Source organism: Aotus nancymaae, unplaced genomic scaffold (assembly GCF_030222135.1).
Source record: "Aotus nancymaae isolate 86718 unplaced genomic scaffold, 86718_ANA_hifiasm-v0.15.2.pri h1tg000010l, whole genome shotgun sequence".
In the NCBI taxonomy this organism is placed as follows: domain Eukaryota; kingdom Metazoa; phylum Chordata; class Mammalia; order Primates; family Aotidae; genus Aotus; species Aotus nancymaae.
The window spans coordinates 20,339,854-20,360,247 of NW_026988421.1; the positions used below are offsets into that span (position 1 = coordinate 20,339,854).

At 48.7% G+C, this 20,394-nt stretch overlaps 1 protein-coding gene across 1 annotated transcript; it reads right to left on the reverse strand.

Annotated features, from left to right (window-relative positions):
• Nucleotides 1-5,627: 5,627 nt before the first annotated feature.
• DUSP5 (dual specificity phosphatase 5) lies at nt 5,628-20,104 on the reverse strand. The gene is made up of 4 exons (XM_012450194.2): nt 19,545-20,104; nt 15,147-15,286; nt 10,577-10,796; nt 5,628-7,139 (listed from the first exon to the last, which is right to left on the reverse strand). The coding sequence occupies exons 1-4, from the start codon at nt 19,921-19,923 to the stop codon at nt 6,733-6,735; spliced, it is 1,146 nt and encodes a 381-aa protein (XP_012305617.1). The 5' UTR covers nt 19,924-20,104; the 3' UTR covers nt 5,628-6,732.
• Between the last annotated feature and the right edge of the window lie 290 nt (nt 20,105-20,394).

Sequence of the window (20,394 nt, forward strand, 5' to 3'; positions counted from 1 at the left end):
CTATCAGAATCTAACACTGGCCCTGATCTGACAGGAGGTGGAGCTCAGGTGGTAATGCTGACTTGTCCACCTCTCACCTCCTGCTGTGCGGCCCAGTTCCTAACAGGCCTCCGACTGGTACCCGGTCTGTGGCCCGGGGGTTAGGGAACCCTGGTCTAGGGGAAAGAGTATGGCCCTGAAAGTCCATTGCAAGTTGGGTATCCTGGCTCTAAAATATTCACAGCCTCTAGCTGTGTAGTCTGGGGCAGGATAGGTCATCTCTCCATTTCCTCATCTGTAAAACAGGGCTAACAATATCCATCTTGCAGGTTCTTGCAGATATTAAATGAGAGACCATAGGCAAAGTACCCAGCACCCAGCCAGACCATAGTAAGTGCTCAATATGTCATCTCTCTTTCCTGTCTTTTTGTATAAAACAGGTCATTCTGGCCTCGTTTGGAGATGGTTCTTCTGAAGCAGGAGATAGAACTATGTGACCTTTTGAAATTACTTCCGGTCTGGCAACTCTAGGATATTACAGGACCTGCTCCTGGTCCCCCGCTCCTTCCACAACCCTCACCCTTACACTCACGTGCACACAGGTTGCCTTTGGGAGCAGCTTCCCTTTTGGGTCCCAGACAGTGGGGTTCCCTCGGGTCTGGCATCAGAAGCCATGCTTCCTGATTCTAAGTCCATTGTTCTTTCCTTGTGGGGATAGTTTTTCATCTTTCTACTACAGTGACATATTTAAGGCTTCACCATCTGGGAGGTTAGTTCCTTTTAAATAATGTATTTTTTCCTCACCTCTGGAAGAAGCCCAGAATGAAAAATTCACAGATGCTTCAAGGGCCTGCTTTAAGCCCCGATTTAGTGGCTTCTTGGTTTCTGTAAACGTCATAAGTGAATGGGTGTGTTGGGGATGGGGGATGGGATAGTGGGAAGGGATCGGACCTATTACTACAAATAAACTAGGATTTAAATTTTAGTTACCATGGCTGGGCGCAGTGGCTAACACCTATAATCCCAGCACTTTGGGAGGCCAAGGCGGATGGATCACTTGAGGTCAACAGTTTGAGACCAGTCTGGCCAACATGATGAAATTCCATCTCTGCTAAAAATACAAAAAAAAAAAAAAAATGTAGACGGGCATGGTGGTACATACCTGAAATCTCACCTACTGAGGAGGCTGAGGCATGAGAATCACTTGAACCTGGGAAGCAGAGTCTTCAGTGAGCTGAGATCACGCCACTGCACTCCAGCCTGGGCAACAGAGCAAGACTCTATCTCAAAATATATATATATAATAATAATAATTAAAATTAAATTAAAATAAAAAATAATTTTAATTAAATTTAGTTACCATAGTTGATCACGCTGGGACAAGCAGTGTACATTGTTTTATTTATTTATTTTGAGACAAGGTCTTGCTCTATCGCCCAGATTAGAGTACTATGGTGTGATCATGGCTCACTGAAGCCTCAACCTCCTGGGCTCAAGTGATCGGTAGGGTTGTTTTTTATGGCAGTTTTCTGGGGCCTTCTTATGGAACACTCAAGTTTCAGGTCCGAGCCAGCCAGGTCTCTGAACTTAGAGGAAACCGATTGGTCTCAGGGTGGGCACCTGACCCAAGGGCAGCCCAGCTGTAGGCTGACCAGTCACCAATGAGGTGAGGTGGTACCATGGCCTCTGACCAATGAGGTAGCAGTAATTAGCTAAGGCTAGGAATCTGCTTTCTCCAGGACTGGGGAAGAACCGGCAAATAGGCCGGGGATAAAGGAGCTAGCATGTTTGGAGGGTCGTAGGGGCTCTGAGAGAAACGGAGAGAACAGCTTCTGCTTCTGACCAGCGTTTCATTCCGTTTGTCACTTATTCACTCCTTCACTCAACCAGTACTCATTGAACACCTAGGATAAGTCAGATCCTGTTTGGTTACTCTTGAAATGCAATGTAATTTGTGTTCTCCTGGTGCTTCTAGTCTGAAGAAGATAACATTAATAAAATAATCACAGAAATGAATAATTTTTAAACTTTAATGAAATATGAAGAAAAGATATAGAGAGTTATGAGAGTTCCAACAGGGACATCTGACCTAGTCTGGGAGGGCTTCCCTGGGAAGGTGAAGTGTGAACTGAAAGGCGAAAAACCAGTATGAGTTAATCAGTTGGAGGGTGAATTTATAGGAGAAAGGTTCCAGTCAGAGGGACCAGCATGTGCAAAGGTCCTGAGGCAGAAGGGAAGTTGGCATGTTTAAGGGATAATCAGAAAGTGAACGTGGATGGAATGTAGTGTAACTGGGCATTCAATGCCATTTGCATTTATCCACAAACCCTTTTCCTTAATGTAGACTGAAGAGACTTCCTTGCAAACAAAAGCCCAATGGACAGAAGTACCTATGATATACCCCGGGTGTTCAGAGAGGTACAAGATGAATTAAGTAGCTTCATTCTAGTTCTACCAGTAGCTTCATTCTAGTTCTACCATTGTGCAAGTTACTTAATATCTCTGAGGCTCAGTTTGTGCATCTGTAAACATGAGATATAAAAACATTTATACAAGGCTGTGATGAGAATTAGAGACAATGCCTGTGTGTCGAGGGTGGTCTATGGCACAGAGTAGGTGCTTTATAAACATTTTTAATGCTAACCAAATAACCCAGAAAATGCTATGGCTCAATAAGAGCTCATTTCTTTTTGAACTCTAAGAGGGGGAGGGAGGTGGGGGTGGGGTATTCATAAAAATGCAAGAGAGACTAAGGGATGGGCTGAGTAGGGTGTGGATTGTTAGCACAGGTAACACAGCCATAACCACAGGCTGGCATATCTGAGGAGCTTGGGTATAAGGTTGTGCTGAACCATAGGTAGGAGAGGATGGAGCTGGAGGCTAGAAGAGAGGAGCTGGAGAAGGTGATTGTGTGGGGCTAAGGACATTGGTCCAACTAAGGAGGCTGGCTCCAGGCTAGTACGGAAAGCCTGGTGAACAGTCATCAGTACTCAGGAACCCATGAAGGTGGGGCCACATGGCTGTTTTCTCCTGAATCCCAGGTTCTAGCAGGGGCTGACTGCCAAATGGATAAAAGGGTGATGGTTATTTAAGCATGGGAGTCCCCTCCATCCCATCCAGTGGTTAGGGGTCGGAGGGCGTGAGCCATAGCATGGAGAATCTGTCCATCAGTGCCAGCACTCTCCATAGAAGGGTACTGGCAGTAGAATACATGGCTGAAAGTAGAGGGCAGTTCCAGTGATTCTGAGGCAAGGATCCAGGGCCCAGCTATGAGGTTTGGGCTCTGGACAGAATCTATTTCAGAAATAAGAGACAACCTGGCAGACTCACTGAAAAGGTAAAGGAACCCCGTCTTACGGATGAGCCCTTCAGGGTGAGATGGAGAACAGCAGCACTGAGGATGCCCAGCCTACTCTCTATATGTATTTATACCCTATTTCATTCCATAAATGCATTGGAGTCTATTTAATCTTTAAAGAGGGTGTAAAAGTTTTGCTGCTCTTTTTAAGGATGCTGAGGAAATGGAAGTAAAAGAAAAATAAAGATGGGAAAATTTAAAGGAAACAGGGTGGAATCAATACCAGAAATTCATGTTAAGTTCATACAAAACTGCCAGAAGTGGGCTAAGAATATAGTTCTGAACTGCCTGGTGGCCTTAGCAAGTAAGGGAAACAGGGGTAGTCATGAGTTTTATGGTGTCCAGAAGAAAAACTACCAGCAACTCCAAGAGATAGACCTGTTCGGAGTACTGAAATTGGGGAGGCATTTTTCTGAGGTCCTCACACAGTGAAGATCCACGAGTACTCAGGGCTCCTGCCAGCACACTGGATCCTGGGTAGAGGCTGCTCACACAGCTCCTGCCCCATCAGGCCTAGCTCATTAGCTAGGGTGGATCTGAGGGGGCTCGCCCACAGGTACAGCTGGGAAAGAACGAACTAACATCTCTCTTTTCCCAAACTCATCTCTACATGTGATGATGCTTGGAGATCGACAGAGGTGTTTCTCAAAACCTGGGGATGAAGGATCTAAACTTGAATTCTCCACCTGGCACTGGAAGCCAGTGTAGAGTTGGTCTTGGCAAGAATGGAGATGTAATTAATGAAGAGACTATTAAGTGGAGTGAGGGTTCTAGAGCCATCCCCAGCTGTGGGGCTTCACTTGGCTTACCCTCCAGTGACTCACCCGCCGATGAGCAATCCTCATATGCCTGATTTAGAGGACTTACTCACCCTTCAGAGAAAGACTTTAATGAAATAAAGCAAATGTCAGCAAGTGGGATGAGCTTAGCACATCACCCCAGCCTGCATCCAGCTTCCTACTCCCTGGCTTTCCCTACTGAAGGTTCCTTTAGCCACTCAGCACCTGCACAGGCCCACACAATGGGCAGGCTTCAGGGACACCCTGTAGTGCTGGTCAGAGGCTCAGAAATGGAACACCAACAGGGATTAGGCACCAGCTAGACTAAGCCTTGGAGAAATCTAGTCCGTAGAGGTTGGAGGTTAGCTCTAAAGCACTGGAGAGTTGGGGGCAGGGCAAGGGCTAGAACCCAGAACTTCTCACCACCTGGTCTGGTGCTCTTCACTGTGGAAGCTATTTGGTTACACAGATGAGGGGAGTGGTCTGAAAGAAATTCAGCATTCTGATCCTGGGTGACCTTCTCATCTATGGACTTTCCAAGGAACCTCGGAAAGGAGGGTTGGGGAAAGGAAAGGCAGGTGGAGAGAAAGACTTCAGGCAAAGCCTTTGAGGTGAGTAGTTTAGGGAGCAGGGCTGCCTGTGCTCGGCAGCCATCTCGCTACTTGTTGACACAGGGCATGTTGGGGGAGCTGAATGCCCTTTGGACCCTCCAGCATTGACAAGTATGGATGGAATCCCCATGTTAGGTATCAGCTGACTGGGATGCCATAAACCACAACCAGCTCCTTGTTCCCCCAGATTAGGAACAGGCCCCAGGAGTTACGCTGGAGCCCAGGCAGAGCCAATCATGGGGAGAAGGTGACAATTGCCCATTCCTTCCTCCACCTACGCAGAGGAAATTACTCACAAAGCAAGTCGATTCAGCCTTGGATTTAAACCCACTAGTTGACAGATTTACCTTGGAACTTCTGGGGAATTATCTAGAATTAGTTGCTGGAAAGAGGGGTTCAGGCGGGCAGGCAAGGCAAACTTTCACCTCATTCACTTCTCCATCCCTTGGCCACTTACCCAGCCTTTTCTGAGTCTGCCATGTGCCAGGCACTGGAGGGAGGAGGCTGGCCACAAGCTTGGCACTCAGGTTTACTGGAACCAAGGGCCTTATGCTTTAAGGGACTCTTGGGATCATCTAACTCAGTTCACTCTTTTCACAGCTGAGGAATCTGAGGTTCAAGTAGAGCTTTTTGCCTACTGTGATGGGAGTGAAGGGCCCTGAGTGGGCAGACACTCTGATCACCTCCCTGTGAGGCCTGCACTAAGGACTCCTCTTATAAGTGAGCTTAGGGACACCCTCAGTTGGAAAGCAACATTCTGTATCATCACACCGATAGCTGCACCTCCACCACCATCACCCTGTGGTTCATTTAGAAATAAATCCCAGTGAAGTAGGCTGGGTCCCCACCCAAAGGTGGACCTTATCGCAATTCACCAACAACATGAAGAAGTGCTTTTTCTTTTTACTATTTTTATTTTACACTATAAAAAACAACAACCATCAACATACTGCTTTTCTTCACATTCACATGGGTTTTAGAAAATTATTGCCTTTTCCCCTGGAGAAATAACCGACAAAAAAAAAAAAAAAAAAAAAAAAAAAGTAGTACCACATTGCAAAATCTGTAAATTCCAGAAGTCCACAGCTTGAAGACAACCTCCAGGGGCAGGGAGGAAAACAACTGTCACAAGAGACATAAGCACACAGAAGGACAGGAAGCTGAGGAAACCAGTGCTCAACACCACTGACCCAGGATACACAGCAGGTACCCTTCTCCTCCAGGCATCTACTGCCACCACCTCGAGGGGATGACTGTTTTTGGTCTATGATCTGAAAAACTCTTTTCTCAAATGAAGAGTTGCTCTGAGAAGAGGTGGAATGAGACAAGTTCAAGTATGAATAAGAATCATGCCAAAGTCCAAGGTCAGTGAAGAACCCACAGCCAAAAAAAAAAAAAACAACAACCAGAAAAGCCAGCATCTTGCTACTTCAACCAACTGCCTCATTGGACCCAAGAGGGTATCAGGCTTCAAATCAGGATACTGATCATGTCCTTTCAAACCCTGTAGGGTTACTTTCCCAACTAGACGGTGATCAGCTTATGCCCTGAAGCAACGGAGACAGACATTGAAACTGCCAAAGTTCAAAAAATAAGGTGGAAATTGTGCTTCCTTCAAAATGAATTGGCTTTGTAACTGCCTTTTCTCCTGGTCCAGCAACTTCTTTCTTCCATGTTGCTGCAGGTATTTATTGCCTTATGCTTGAAATGAAAAGGCGAACTTTGAGGTGCAAGGACTGGGCAGTCCCGAGAGGGAAGGGAGTCTGGAAGTACAGTAGTCAGCACATGCTGTGCTCCCCTAATGGCTTGGCCTTCCTTCAGTCCCGAGAACCTATCCCGAGGTCCCTCTGAAGTTCATTTGCAAGCCTGGTGACCACTCACTGTCTCACTGGGGCAGCATGACAGAGTGAGGTCTTCAGTATTGCACAGGTATGAAATGTCCATGAGTCTTAAAACCAAAAATCACAGTTGCTCTTGGGGCTGGGCTGATTCCTCCATCCCAGTTTTAGCAGGATGTGGCCGTGGCCACAGGGCTTCTGCTGAGCTCCGAGACTGTCGAGTGGGTGGGCACCGGCGCCAGCACCGAGGCAGGGAATGTGCAGTAGGCACCCTGTGTGTCAGGGCTCAGTGTCTGCAAATGGCCTATCAACGAAGAGCCTGCTGCCTCCCCTTGGCAGGAGGGAGGCTGGGGGTTGGGCGTGGAGGGCAGGATCTCAGATTCGTACTGCAGGAGCTGGCCCATGAAGCCAAAGTTGGGGGAGACCATACCCCTCCTCTGTTTGATGTAATCGAAGGCCTCCTTCAGGCGGAACTGCTTGGTCTTCATGAGGTAAGCCATGCAGATGGTGGGTGAACGGGAGATCCCAGCCTCACAGTGGACCAGGACCTTGCCTCCCTTTTCCCTGACACAGTCTGGAAGGAAGAAAAGATGGTGGGAGTGAGTTGGGATTGGAATCTAAGGGCAATGGCAAAACATGAGAGTCAAACATTGGAGTGACCTAGATAGGAAACTGTTGTGCCTGCCTAAGAGCTGTGGCCCTACGCTACACTTCTGCCAGTCTTTCATCCCCATTGGTGAGAAGAGAGCTTTCGGGGTTACAGCAAAAGATCCCCAAGTAGGATCTTTATATTCCTTACAGCAGCTTCACAGTTCCTCAGGATACTTGCAGATTTGGCCTCTGGAGGCCATGGACCTGGAGAAGTCCCTTCTTGGTGATGCCATCTTAACTTAGTTTCCACTGATGGTTTTTTTTTTTTTTTTGAGATGGAGTTTCGTTTTTGTTGCCCAGACTGGAGTGCAGTGGCACAATCTTGGTTCACTGCACCCTCTGCCTCCTGGGTTCAAGCAATTCTCCGGCCTCAGCCTCCCGAGTAGCTGGGATTACAGGCATCCACCACCAGGCCCGGCTAATTTTTTTTATATTTTTAGTAGAGATGGTGTTTCACCATGTTGGCCAGGCTGGTCTCGAACTCCTGACCTCAGGTGATCCACCGCTTTGGCCTCCCAAAGTGCTGAGATTACAGGCGTGCGCCACCATGCTCAGCCTCCACTGATGGTTTCGAGAGGGCAATGGAAAATCCAATTTTTATTGGCAACGCACATTTTTCTTTTTCCTTTTTTGTCATTTTTTTTTTTTTGAGACAGTCTCTCTCTGTTGCCCAGGCTGGAGTGCAGTGGCATGATCTCGGCTCACTGCAACCTCTGCCTCCTGGGTTCAAGTGATTCTCCTGCCTCAGCCTTCCCAGTAGCTGGGACTATAGGCACCACCACGCTTGGCTAGTTTTTTGTATTTTTAGTAGAGATGGGGTTTCACCATGTTAACCAGGATGGTCTTGATCTCCCGACCTCATGATCCACCCGCCTCGGCCTCCCAAAGTGCTGGGATTACAGGTATGAGCCATCGCATCCAGCCAGTGACACACACTTTTCTAAGGAGAGCATACCAGACTCAAAGGCTGACTTGAAGAAGCAACTCTGGCCTCTCCAGGTCTGATTCTAAGGGTAACAACCTAACCCCAATCCTGGTAGAGGCCTTCCAGCCTCTCCAGGCACCCCTTCCCGCTGTGCCAGGGCAGGATGCCTGGCTCAGCTCCCAGGGTTCTCACCAGCAAACACACAATAAATAGCGACGGCCACTAATTATAGCCCTTGCTAAGTGACGCCTACTAGACGGAGGATATAAATGGCTTTCACAAATTCCATCTTGCTCAACAATGGGAGTCACTGCTATAAAGCTACCACCATCAGTTAGCATTCTTTAGCTCAGTATGACAAAAAGGAGATGCCTCCCTTCCTGCTCTACCCCTCAGCCCTCGCCCCCAGAAAACCAGCTACAACTGTTAAAAATGGGAAGGGATAAAAGGTTAAAGATGTGTACACATCAAATCCACAAAAAATAATCTTTCCGATTCCCTCTCTTGCTAGTGAGGAAACAATTATATCACAGGAAGTTAGATGTAGCCGGCACTATGCAGACCACAGTACACAACAGCGTTTAAGATTTTGAAGGGCCAAGAGTAAAAAATAAGTCATTCCCCTTAGCATCCTCTGCTTCCCTGCCCCAAGGTCAAAGTATGCAAAGATCTGAAAGGTAAAATTTCTGAGGCATCAGGGAGGAGTTTCCCCATCTGAACAAAAACCCCACAGGATACCCCAAAGCAGTTCAATAGAGGTGTCCTCCAATTCAGTCTGAATCAAAAGAAACAACAAAACAGTCTCTGTAAATTAGTTCAAAGGGGAGACCCAAAGTCCCTAGAATTACAGGGTCATGACTCCTGTTTACCTTTCCTCCTTTGCTGGCCTCCTTGGAAGTTTAGCTTTTAAATGGCCTAGTGCCACATCTAAGAATGCAAAGGTCCGGAGTGCACTGTCTCTGGAGCCCACTCGACACCTCAGGGCCTGCCTTCCGCATGGCCCTCTTCCCTTGGAAGGGGTGACTGTATATTCAGCACATGGCTCACTGGGCAGGCCCAGTCTCTCCGTCCACTAGCAGGGCAAGGAGTTTGGGAAAAAGCATCCTGTGCTTTCAAAATACTGTGGGTTTGTGGATTGCGTGTACATACACACAATACGCCCAGAGGACACGGAGGCAGGGTTCTGAGAACTTGATGGGGGCGGGTTTCATGACCTCATGAAGTAGCTACTTAGGTAATTAAATAGCAGGCTGAGAAGGGCAAGGCATTCCCAGGGACAGGGAGAACAAGTCAAGGGTTTCCCACCCTGAACCATCATTTTGGCTGCCTTTCAGACTCCAAAGGAATCATCTCAGCCCAGAGGCTCAGGGGACAAGCAGGACAGGCTCAGCCTTTTGCCTCTGATGAGTTTCTCGTCAGGGTTTCCTGAGGAGCAGAAATTGTGTGGTGATCAGAGGGCCACCATGTGGCTCAAGGGGGGCCTTTAATTGCTACCTGGACTAAGTAATTAGCACTGTGCTAACACCTGCCTTTCTTCCTCCAACATCCCTTGGAACAAGATACAGGAAAAATCATGCACCAGTTTCAACAACTACCTATGTCAAAGAAGAAAATGGGTGTTGGAAAGGGGAGCAAGACCAAAAGGTTAGGGAGTGGTACTTGCAAATTTGAGACAGACAAAAGTCAGGCCAGCCCGCTAAGGAGCTGGATGTGGGAGGAAAAGATGCCAAATGGGAGAACAATCCAGGCCACACAGAGTACCTGGAAACCCTAAGGGCCACAGCCCTTTACTGGCAGAGGCACCAGAGGCCAAGGCCTTGGTTTTCAGGTCTACGCAATGGAATAAATGATAACAGCCTTACAAGAATGAAGAAAGCATGCAAAAGATGCCAATTTTTGTGTGCATACAGCATGGAGCTTGAGTCAAGTGCTATCTTTAATCCAAAATTAGCTGAAAATGCAAAACAAATTGCCCCAAAGCTGTTCGCCAAAAGTACAGAAAGTTGCTGGGGGCCCTTGGGGCTCAATGCATAAGTAGTGCTCTCTGAATCCTTCTGTTTGGTTTTAAAAATAAACCCAACCTACGCAGAAGCACAGTTAGGGAGGTTCTTCCCCCCAATTTCCTTGTGTGGAGCATTACGCAGGGATGCACTCAGCTCCTGCCTAGCTAGAAACAATCACAAGATCGGCAGCGAGTACTGCCATAAAATTAGATTCATTCATTTATTTTGAAAACTAAAGCTCCTATTAATAGCAACTTAAATCCTCCCTCCTACCTTTTTGGGGGCTTATGCCATGTTGGCTCCAACTCTTGGCAGCTGCATATACAAGACACTTGTCTTTCAGTGAAGGTGGCCTCCATAGGACATCAAAAGTCAAGAACACATGCCCCAACGGGACTCCCAAAATAAGTGAGGGGGAATGGCTAAACCTACCAATGAAGTCTATTGCTTCTTGAAAGTGGGAGCTAATGTCAGCCGTGTGGCTGTCTTCCACAGGGATCCATTTGTAGTGTAGGTGGGTCGTGCAGGCCTCGGAGGTCCGTCGGGAGACATTCAGCAGGGCTGTGATGTGCAGGTTGGCGAGGAACTCGCACTTGGACGCATGGTAGGCACTTCCAAGGTAGAGGAAGGGAAGGATTTCAACTGGGCCACCCTGGAAGCAGGGACAAAGGATAATCAGGAAATATTGAATTAGCTTGTTCATTTGAGAGAGGAATAAACAACCCTGACCTATTTGTTTCTTAAGATGGGCGGTTCCCTTTCTGGTTTCCAAGTAGAGAGAGTTCAGAGCCAGGGCAGTTTTCAACTGAGTGTGGGTGGTACCTCCATCCTGGCCAACTCTCTACCTTGTGTGACTGCCTCAAAGACAGCAACATCCACACAGCAAAGAGTTCACTTTTTTGCACATATCAAGGAGGCAGGAAATGCTGGCGGCCTTCCTGAGCTGACAAGGATGAGAAGCCATATGGCATCATGGGAAAAATTGACAGGCCCGTGTTGAAGTTACAGCTGCCCTGAGAGTACCAGGGCAAGCCCCTTTGCCTTGGGACAGTCTCGCTTTCCATATAGATAAAATGGAGCAGGACTCACATGGTGTATGTCCTCCTTTACAGCCTTGACATTTTCTATAGCGTATTTTCTTTTCCTTTTTGGAAAGACAGGGTCTTGCTCTGTCACCCAGGCTGGAGTACAGTGGCACAATCATAGCTCACCGTAATCTTGAATTCCTAGGCTCAAGAGATCCTACTGTCTCAGCCTCCCGCGTAGCTGGGACTACAGACATGTACCACCATGCCTGCCTAATTTTTAATTTTTTTTGTAGAGATGAGTTCTTGCTACGTTGCCCAGAATGGTCTTAAACTCCTGGCCTCAAGCAATCTTCCCACCTCAGCCTTCCAAAATGCTGGGATTGCAGGTGAGCCACCAAGTCTAGCCTATATAGCATATTTCATCAAACCTAAGACACTGTTGATCCTAAGATGCATCCAAGTTTTAGAGATGTTAAAATGCACCTCCACCCCCACAAAAAAGTATGCTTCTTAGAAATGAAAATAACCACTACCTACCCAGAATCTTTAGATAAAAAATATTGTCAGGCCACAAGCAGAGGGGCTTCCCCCGCCTCTGACCTTCTTCACGCAGGGTTTTGTTGGGGATGCTGGTGAGACCTGCTTACAGAGCCACCCTTTTGGGAGGGTACCCACACCCCAGTTTCTAGTCAAGGGGGAACCAGAGACCATCCACCTTGAGGCAAAGCTAAAACGAACTGCTAGTTAGACCCTGGCTGTCTCTTTACAGTGCTCTAAAGGTGGCAAGAAAAACCAGTGATGGTTGGCAAAATGGGAGCCCGGCAGGGTGTGGTGGCTTACACCTGTAATCCCAGCACTTTGGGAGGCCAAGGTGGGCAGATCACAAGGTCAGGATATCAAGACCATCCTGGCTAACATGGGTGAAACCCTGTCTCTACTAAAAATACAAAAAAATTAGCTGGGTATGGTGGTACACATCTGTAGTCCCAGCTACTAGGGAGGCTGAAGCAGGAGAATGACTTGAACACGGGAAGTGGAGGTTGCAGTAAGCCGAGATCGTGCCACTGCACTCCAGCCTAGGCAACAGAGCAAGACTCTGTCTCAAAAAAAAAAAAAAAAAAGAAAAATGGGAGCCCTTACAGACTGAGAGGGAAACATGGTGACAGTGGCTGTGTCTTTGGGAGCCTTTCCCATGCCAACCATCTGCTTCCTGTGTTTCCATTTCCTGTCCTGGAATAAGAGCAGAATGGAAACTCTCAGTCAGATCCATAACAGGGAAGGGTGCATGGGACAGGGGCCAGACACAGGCAATTCTCAATTTACCCTGCACCCAGCATTAGCTTTTCGTTTCCTGAGAAGTCAAGTGTTTAAGCAATGGCCAATTCAGTCACTTGGAAGAAAATTACAGAGGATTTTACAAAGATAATAACAACAGCTGGTATTTTTATCAGCATCTACTATGGCTGGCCTCTGGGCTTAACACTTTAGATGCGCCTATATCATACCAATTTCACAAAAAAATCTGTAAGGTAGGTTATTCCCATTTTCAGATGGGCAACTTAAGGCTCAGATGCATTAAATAACTTGTCCAAGTCAGAGCTAGTCAGTGGCAAAGCTGAGCTAAACCCAGAACTGCTTAGCATAAGATGCAAGGCCTTGTCTGACTCCATTTCAATAGTGATCAATATGAGAAAGCAAGTATTTCAGGTAGACAGGAAGGAAAAAATTCCCTTCTTTCTTCTGTTCCTCTAGAGATAAAATGTCCATCTGCATCCTCTCCTCGAAACCTCCCCAAATTTCTATGCGTACAGAGCAGCCTTCCTGGTGGCAATGTGGTGCAGCGGTTAAGAACCTGGGCTTGGGCGTCAGACCGCAGAGCTCTTGGTTAAGTTCCAGGGCTCCATACTTACTACCTGATGTGATCTTGGACAGCTTCCTTAACCTACGACTCTTTATCTCTAAATTGGGGATGATACCTATCCTCTCTGGATAATTGGTAAGGTGTAAATGGGATAATGAATGTATTAAAACCTGGCACATTACATAGCTGTCATTGTCATCAAGATTGAAGAATGAACAGAACATGGCTTCCCTCCCTGGGGAAGACACAGGGTTTTAAGCAATCCATGCAGGTCTGGTCCTGGTCTGAGCTGGACCTAGTCCCTGAGCATAGCATCACCACCAGCTAGAAACTAGGAAAACAGCAAAGGTGGTAGAAAGTTCTTTGGAAAGGAGTCAGAGTTCCAAGTACAGATTCACATGGCCACTGATGACTTATGGGTCCCCACCAACAGGCACTAACTGGCTCGCCCTCTAAGGAGCAGGCTGGATGGTTGACTCAAGATCTCTTCCTCTCCTGAGTGCCTGGAAATTGCTGATACGCCAGACCTGGGATCCCATCCAATTTCTTCTGGAGCTCAGCTCAACAAGCCCCTGAAACTAAATTTCTTTCCCTTTTTGAACTTCTGTTTAGACCAAGAGGAAGAAACCAAAGGCCTTCAGAAACCCCAAAGGTTAACACGTCCTCACCTGGCTGCTCTAATGCAGAAGCGTTTCTAAGAAGTAGCATTAGGGGGTTCCCCAGATGAATGTTGAAGACACATCAGGGCCTTGTCACCCCTCGCTTCGCCAAAGACATGATGTGCTTTCGCAACATTCTGCCAACTCGTATTTCTCTTTCACTTTCTGAGAAATGGGGGGAAATACAACCCAAACAAACAAGCAAAAGTAGAAATCTAGCCAGGCCGGATGTCCACAGCTTGAAAGCCTCGGGTTGGTCAGATACTGTAAGGACATTTAATAAAGGAAAACAAACAAAATCCTAACCCTGGCATCTGGACAAGCTAATAGGCTTCCTGACCAAGGAGCCTATTCAAGAAAAGGTCATCTGGCTTTACTTCGAAGTTTATCCCCAGGGACAGGGTTTTGCTCATGGCAGGGAGCTGGCATTTTAGCATCTAGAAATCTTTCTTCTTATGATTTGGGTATGTTCTTGGTTTATGTGAAAAGTTTGAAAGGTTACTCCCACCAGGTCAGGTGTCTAGCTTAGAGGCCATATGGAAAACAGAACAAGGTCCTAAAATAACCAGAACAGGGAGCTGAGAGAAAAGGGTTCTGAGCCTCATGCTGCCTTGAACCAGCCACAGAACTCTGAAAAATCAATCATCTCACTTGTCACGGAACACTTCTCTTCCCTTCTGTAAAATGGGTACACAGGTTCTGATCTCTGGTTTCTGCCAGATTTGGATTCTCACCAGCTTTTTCATCTTCCTGGTGGTGCTAGGTAACCCCCTTCCACTTTATTTTTCCCTTTAGTGAGTTATCGCAAAGCATTCATTCTTTGAAGAAAAACAAAACCCACTAGTTTACAGAAACATGAAGCCCTCTAGTATCTTCTGATTTCCTTTGGTTTCAGTATCTGTAGAACTGTAAGCCTAAGAACCCCCTAGAGGAGGCTACTTAGCCACCCAAACAGGACTTTCTCTACAGCACTCCCCCACACCAGTTTCAGTTAAACATACCAACAAGACACACCTTGACAGGTACTGGGACGGTTTGCAGAAACTGCAGAGCCTGGACAATTACAAAGAAAAGCAACACAGGAAGCCTGAAAGTCAGCTCTGAGATGTCTTCAGGGAAACCTAGACCAGTATTTCAAAGCTTCCCTGAACCTCCGAAGCCAGATGACAATAATGTATCTTTCACTTCCCCTTTTCCCCAGAAGCTGCCAAGCATCCTGTGGCTGGTTTGCTCTTGTCAGCTTGTTTGCTGGAAGGAAGCCCATTTACTCTTGGATGGAAACTCAAACTGGCAAGCAACAGAGGCTCCCTAAAGCCAGGGGATTTTGCCAACACCCTGATCCACAAAAGAACTAAGCATCGTTGCTGAGTGGGGAGAGAACAGTCAGGTGCTGAGGAAGGAAGGGAGACAGGAGCCCAGAATACCACTCAGGATACCTCTTCCCCATCACGTACCTGGTCATAAGCTGGCCTGTAGCTGACTGGTTTTCCACACTGGCTGATGAGGGCTCGCTCACTCTCAATCATCTCTTGTGAGATGGGTTTTACATCCACGCAACACTCGGGATATTCCGAGTAGAAGGTCTCATATCCCCCTACAAAAACAAACAAAAAGGTGAGATAGACGATAAGCATCAATTTCTCATGCTGTCAGAAAATACCAATAGTTAATCAATACACTCAATGTTACACAGTTTAAAAAAAATTAAGCCAATATAGATTCTGGTCATTAAAAATTGAGCAAAACCAGCAAACAAATTTAGACTAGAAAGGGGCTATACGCACACAAAAACCTCTAAAAAGAACTCGTTCGGAGGCAATGATTAACTTTTTGTGTCTATCAGAAGCAGCTTAAACTGTGAAAGAAAATATCTAGCATCTGGCAAATATTAACCAAATCTCTCCAGAAAACAAAGGATATTTTCTCTCGTTTATCTAAAGAAAAAAGGTGTGATTATGCAAAACTTAATTAATTGGCGGAAAGACAGGCTCCTAAAGTGGCTTCTTCCCCAGCCCATCTGCTCTAAGCAGGATTCTAGTTGGAACCTCCTCCATTCATAAGGAAATGGGGGCTGATAAGAGGTTTCAACTCAGGGCAGTAAAACAGCCTCACTGCCTCTCACTCCCAAGGTGCTAAGAACACTGCTGACAGTCCTTTCTAGGTCCAGTTTGGAGTCATCAATCCATTTAATTACCTTCTAAACCAACTGAAACAATGAGGACTTCTGAATTTAATTCTCAGCCCTCATGAGCAAAAACTCTCTCTTTCCCCTTTCTGACCACCCTATCTTCTAATTATCCCCACTTTCCTTAGTTCTCCCCTACTCCTCCTGCATCCCCCCATCAATAAGTCAACTTACAGCATGCATGACTCAGAATTCTTAATATTACATTTACACCTCTCCAAATGGATTAAGGTAAAAACAACCCTCTGAGCAAGTCACAGAAACTAGCACATATTAAAGTAAGCCTTCTTGGGTCCATTAGACTTTAGACTGAGCGGGGAAGAACCAAATGAAAACCCGGCCTTGGAACCCTCTGAATGCTGAGGGCTGCTGGGTGAACAGGCTAGCCTTGCTTGGGAAACTCCTTTGCTGCTAACCCAGAGCAACCTGAGGCATTTCCTATGGCCTCCAGAAAGCCCACTTCTGTCTGCTTCTGGCCCAGAGAATTCACCTGGAGTTAAATCCATTAAACATTCATTCTGAGACCACAAATTTTCCAAGGAACCCCCTTTTTCTCCTCTGACTTTGGGTGTTGTGATGCCGGCTTTTTAAAAGCGCTGCAGTAGACAAATGGTTAATGGATTACAAGGCAGTATCCAACTCCCTCCCAGAAGCTGCAGCCAATTCCTAGAATGAGTCATCTTGCCATTACTGCTTCCTCTCAGCGCGCTGGAACTGCCCCGCCCCCACTTTGTACACCCAAATCTCCCCTGTGGTCACCTCACAAACAGCCCATGCCAGCCCATTGCACCTGCCCATGAGCTCCTGGTCCTCCTCAATGACCATGCTCCCCACCACAGCGGGAGGCCACAGCAGAGGTGCAACGTGTTGGTTGGTATAGGCAGCTTAGCTTCCCACGCTCCACTATAGCCCCTGAGCCCCTTCCCTTCCAGCACTCAGAGAGAATGGCACAGACTCACACTGACCCACAGCTTCCTCGGAAGAGGTATCCCTAGTCAGTAAACCACCTGATCACTTCCTGTGCCTGGACCTCAACATTATGTGTTCCAGGAGACAAGGATTTTGGATGGGAATTTGGAGTTAAGAATGACCTGGGCCCTCCCAAACTTCACGATGAGGCTTGGGGAAGAGGAATTTTCAGGCTACCCCATCTTTTGGCTTTAAATAGATCACTTCAGAGTTGGCTATCAGGACAGATAGGAGCTCTGGGTGTGGGCTGGATCCTGCCTGCTGTTGACAAAATAAGGCAGGACAACGGAGTCTCAGTTTAGTTGAGGGACAGATAAACAGGGCCCTGCCTCTTGAAGCTGGGATTCAGAGGAATCATCCAGATTAGATGGTCTCAGTCTTTCACCCACTCCCATCAGAGGTGTGGAGAGACAGAACATTCCTCTCTGGTGCCTCATTTGAGTTGCAAAAGCCATGGCAATTCTTAGAGCTATTTCAGCCTTCTTTTGGAGTGAGTCTGCTTTCAATCACCACCACATTACCAGGAACAGAGAGAGCACGGACACTATATATAAATGAGCACTGACCACGCAATTCAGTCATCATTATTTCATTTTAGTGGTTGTTTGGGGACAGGGGATTATGGAAAGTGCAAAAAGGCATTGCTCCCCTCCAATATCTGAGATGCTACCAGATTAAAACCTGAACTCCTATCTGCACATTAGTTAAGAAATAAAAATTTTCTCTGGCAACAATTTAAAGTTTAGTAGTGTTCTAAGGGTAGGCATGAAGCAATTTCTACTGAAATTTTAAATGCACATAACTCGACCTGGCAATTCTCACGATTTACTGAAAGACACAGCACACACAGGAGCACATGGACAAGGAGATCTACAACACTGCTTGAACAGTGAGGCCGGAAGCAACCTAATGGCCATTACACGAGACCGTTTAAACGTAAAACAGACATGTATGGTCAGATACAGACAAATATCCAAGATCTAGGCGGGTACAAAAGGCAGGACAGGGACCATACAAAATCAATCTAAGATATTTATGAAAAGTTACCTAAAGGTAAACAAGAAATATTTGACAACTGTCTGTGGGGAGTGGAACTGGTTTCTAAGCTGTGCTGAAGACCCGCTTCTCATCACGCAGCCTTCATGCTGTTCAAATTTGTACCTGTGTATGTTATCTTTTTAAAAAAAAACATTTTAACACAGTTTTCCTGAGATTTGAGTCTACAGAACTGCCTACTTTGTGGCAATAACTTCTAAACTGTCAGTGGGGCCTGCTTAGAGAAGCATGGGGAGCAGAGGGGGGACCAGGGTCTCCTGGAACACCTTTGCATGCTACTGAGAAGGCAGAAACTTTTCCTAAGAACAGGAGACAAAAACCATACTAGGAAGAGAAAGAAATCAGGAGCCACGCTGAAACCTCGGCAGAGTCAGAAGGCCACCCCTCCATTCCCTGAGGGCTAGGCTGCCAGAAGGACGATTACCATCTACCTCTGTTATCTCTCCAACAGGAAATCAACAGGGGACAGTCCGCAGGAGGTGCTAGCAGAGAGAGGAACTGTCTCCAGAATCTTCCTGGCCCGGAGTGTGTGAAACTCAAGTTGCGTGGCTTTAAAACAGGCTCCTAACTCTCAGCGCCGGCTCCCTGTACCGAGCTCTGATCCCCATCACTGTTACATCCCAAGGTGTCCGCGCCAGGGCTGGCACGGCTTGGGGCCCTGCTGGGGCTAAGCCCTCATCTCTGCATGTGGGTCAGGTCTCCCCGGGTGTCATTTGAGGTTACAAAGGACTTAAATACAAAGCAGGAGCAGTCATAGGAAGTGACCCAGAAAAACCAATGCTTTGGACTTTCAGAGTCAATCACCCACCCACCCACCAGAAGCCAAAGTTATCTTCCCAGCAGGTGAAATGGGCAGGCCTGTGGCGGTAGCTCCAGGAGGTGTCAAATCAAAGGCCGCAGAATCGCCACACCACCTTGCTCTCGCGCACCTCTATTTCCTGGCTGGCCGGCTGTAGGCTCAGCTCAGAACGGGTCCCAGGGATAATCCTGGGGCGGAGGAGGGAGGAGGTAAAAAGAGGGTGGGGAGGGTGTGAGCTCCAAATGAGCTAGAGAAAGACCCAGGACGGGAGAAGAGGCGGGAGGGAAACAATAAAAAGCAATAAAATGAAATGGAAAGGAAGGGAAGGGACTCGTCAGGTCAAAAAGGCAAGAGGGGTCGGTGAAGACCCGGCCTAACGTACTGCAGCTGGCTAGGCGAGAGGAAGGGGGACACCGCGGCGCCACGCCAGGGGGGAAGGGGTCGCAACCTGCTGATCCCGCTAGATCAGTCTATCCGGAAGGCCCCGAGCCCCGACCCCAGCAACAGCTGCGAAGCTCGCGTCTGGAAATGGGGCCCGAGCCCAGCACGAGCCGACGGTCCCCGAACTGCTAAGCAGCAGCAGCCCCCGCAGCATAACCAACTCCACCCAGCCCGGCGGACAGACCGGCTGCCAGGCGCTTTCGAGGAACGCGGGTGGGGAGCGGGGGAGCTCGGAGCGCCGACATTTGCAGTGCCCTCCCAGGCGCACGTCAAGCCCCGGGGTGCAGACTCCGGCAGGTGGTGACTCTCTCGGTCCCGGGGTGTACAGGAGGGCGCCCCGGCGCAGGGAGGGCACCCGGGAGAGCGGGAGGGGCGAATGTGGCAGGGACCCCGCGCGCTCACCTTTGAGGAAGTAGACCCGCGGGCCGGCGGGCAGGCAGGCGAGCAGCGAGGTGAGCACGACGCGCGCGGCGCTCTCCTCTCGCAGCTTCTGCCAGTGGCGGCTGCCCTGGTCCAGCACCACCACGGCCGCCACGCCGCCACCGCCCTCCTGCAGAAGCCGGGCGCGCGCCGCCTCGTCGGGCAGCACGTAGCGCGCCGACACCGTGCCGCCCCGTGCCCGCCGCAGCACCACCGAGTTGAGGTTGACGTTGAGCGAGCCGCGCACGCTCGAGGCGGCGAAGGCCAGGTAGGGCCGGCAGTCGAGCACCACGCAGCGCGCCGCCGCCTCCTTACGGAGCATCTTGCGCAGCTGGCGCCCGTCGAGCGACGTGACCTTCATGCCGCTGCCGCCGCCGCCGCCGCCCAGCGGCCTCGCGCCGTGCGCCCCGCGGGTACCCACAGCCAGGGTGCCCGCGGGCGAGGCACGGGAGGGCGACTCGCCCGGCGCCCGAGCGGCGGCGCAACTCCGCGTTCCCGCCCCGGGCGCTGGACACCCAGGCTGGCCGCTTGCAGCCCCAGAAACTGGGGATTCCGCCGGCCGCGCAGCGTTTTATGTGAATGAGTGCCGCCCGTGACGCGACTGCCCATATAAGGCCAAATATGGGTGTTTCCCCGCCCCTAGGGCCGTGGCCACGCCCTGCCGGGGGCGGGGCGGCGGGACGCGCGGGGCGGGCGCCGGCGTTAGTCAGCGCGAGAGGAAGTGGAAGGCGCCTCCTCGCTTTCCTCCGCGCTGAGCGAAGTTACTCACTCGCGCATCACCCGCGACTGCCGACCGGGTGTCCGAGGCTCTCCGGGGCCGCAGTGAGCAGCA

Bases quoted from the DNA above. Each gene is read 5' to 3' on its own strand.
- DUSP5 (XM_012450194.2), bottom strand. From the start codon at position 19,923: ATGAAGGTCACGTCGCTCGACGGGCGCCAGCTGCGCAAGATGCTCCGT. The intron at 15,287-19,544 runs GTGAGCGCGCGG...TTGTTTTTGTAG, and splicing joins GCGGGTCTACTTCCTCAAAG to GGGGATATGAGACCTTCTAC. The intron at 10,797-15,146 runs GTACGTGATGGG...CCCTGCTTCCAG, and splicing joins ACAGGCCAGCTTATGACCAG to GGTGGCCCAGTTGAAATCCT.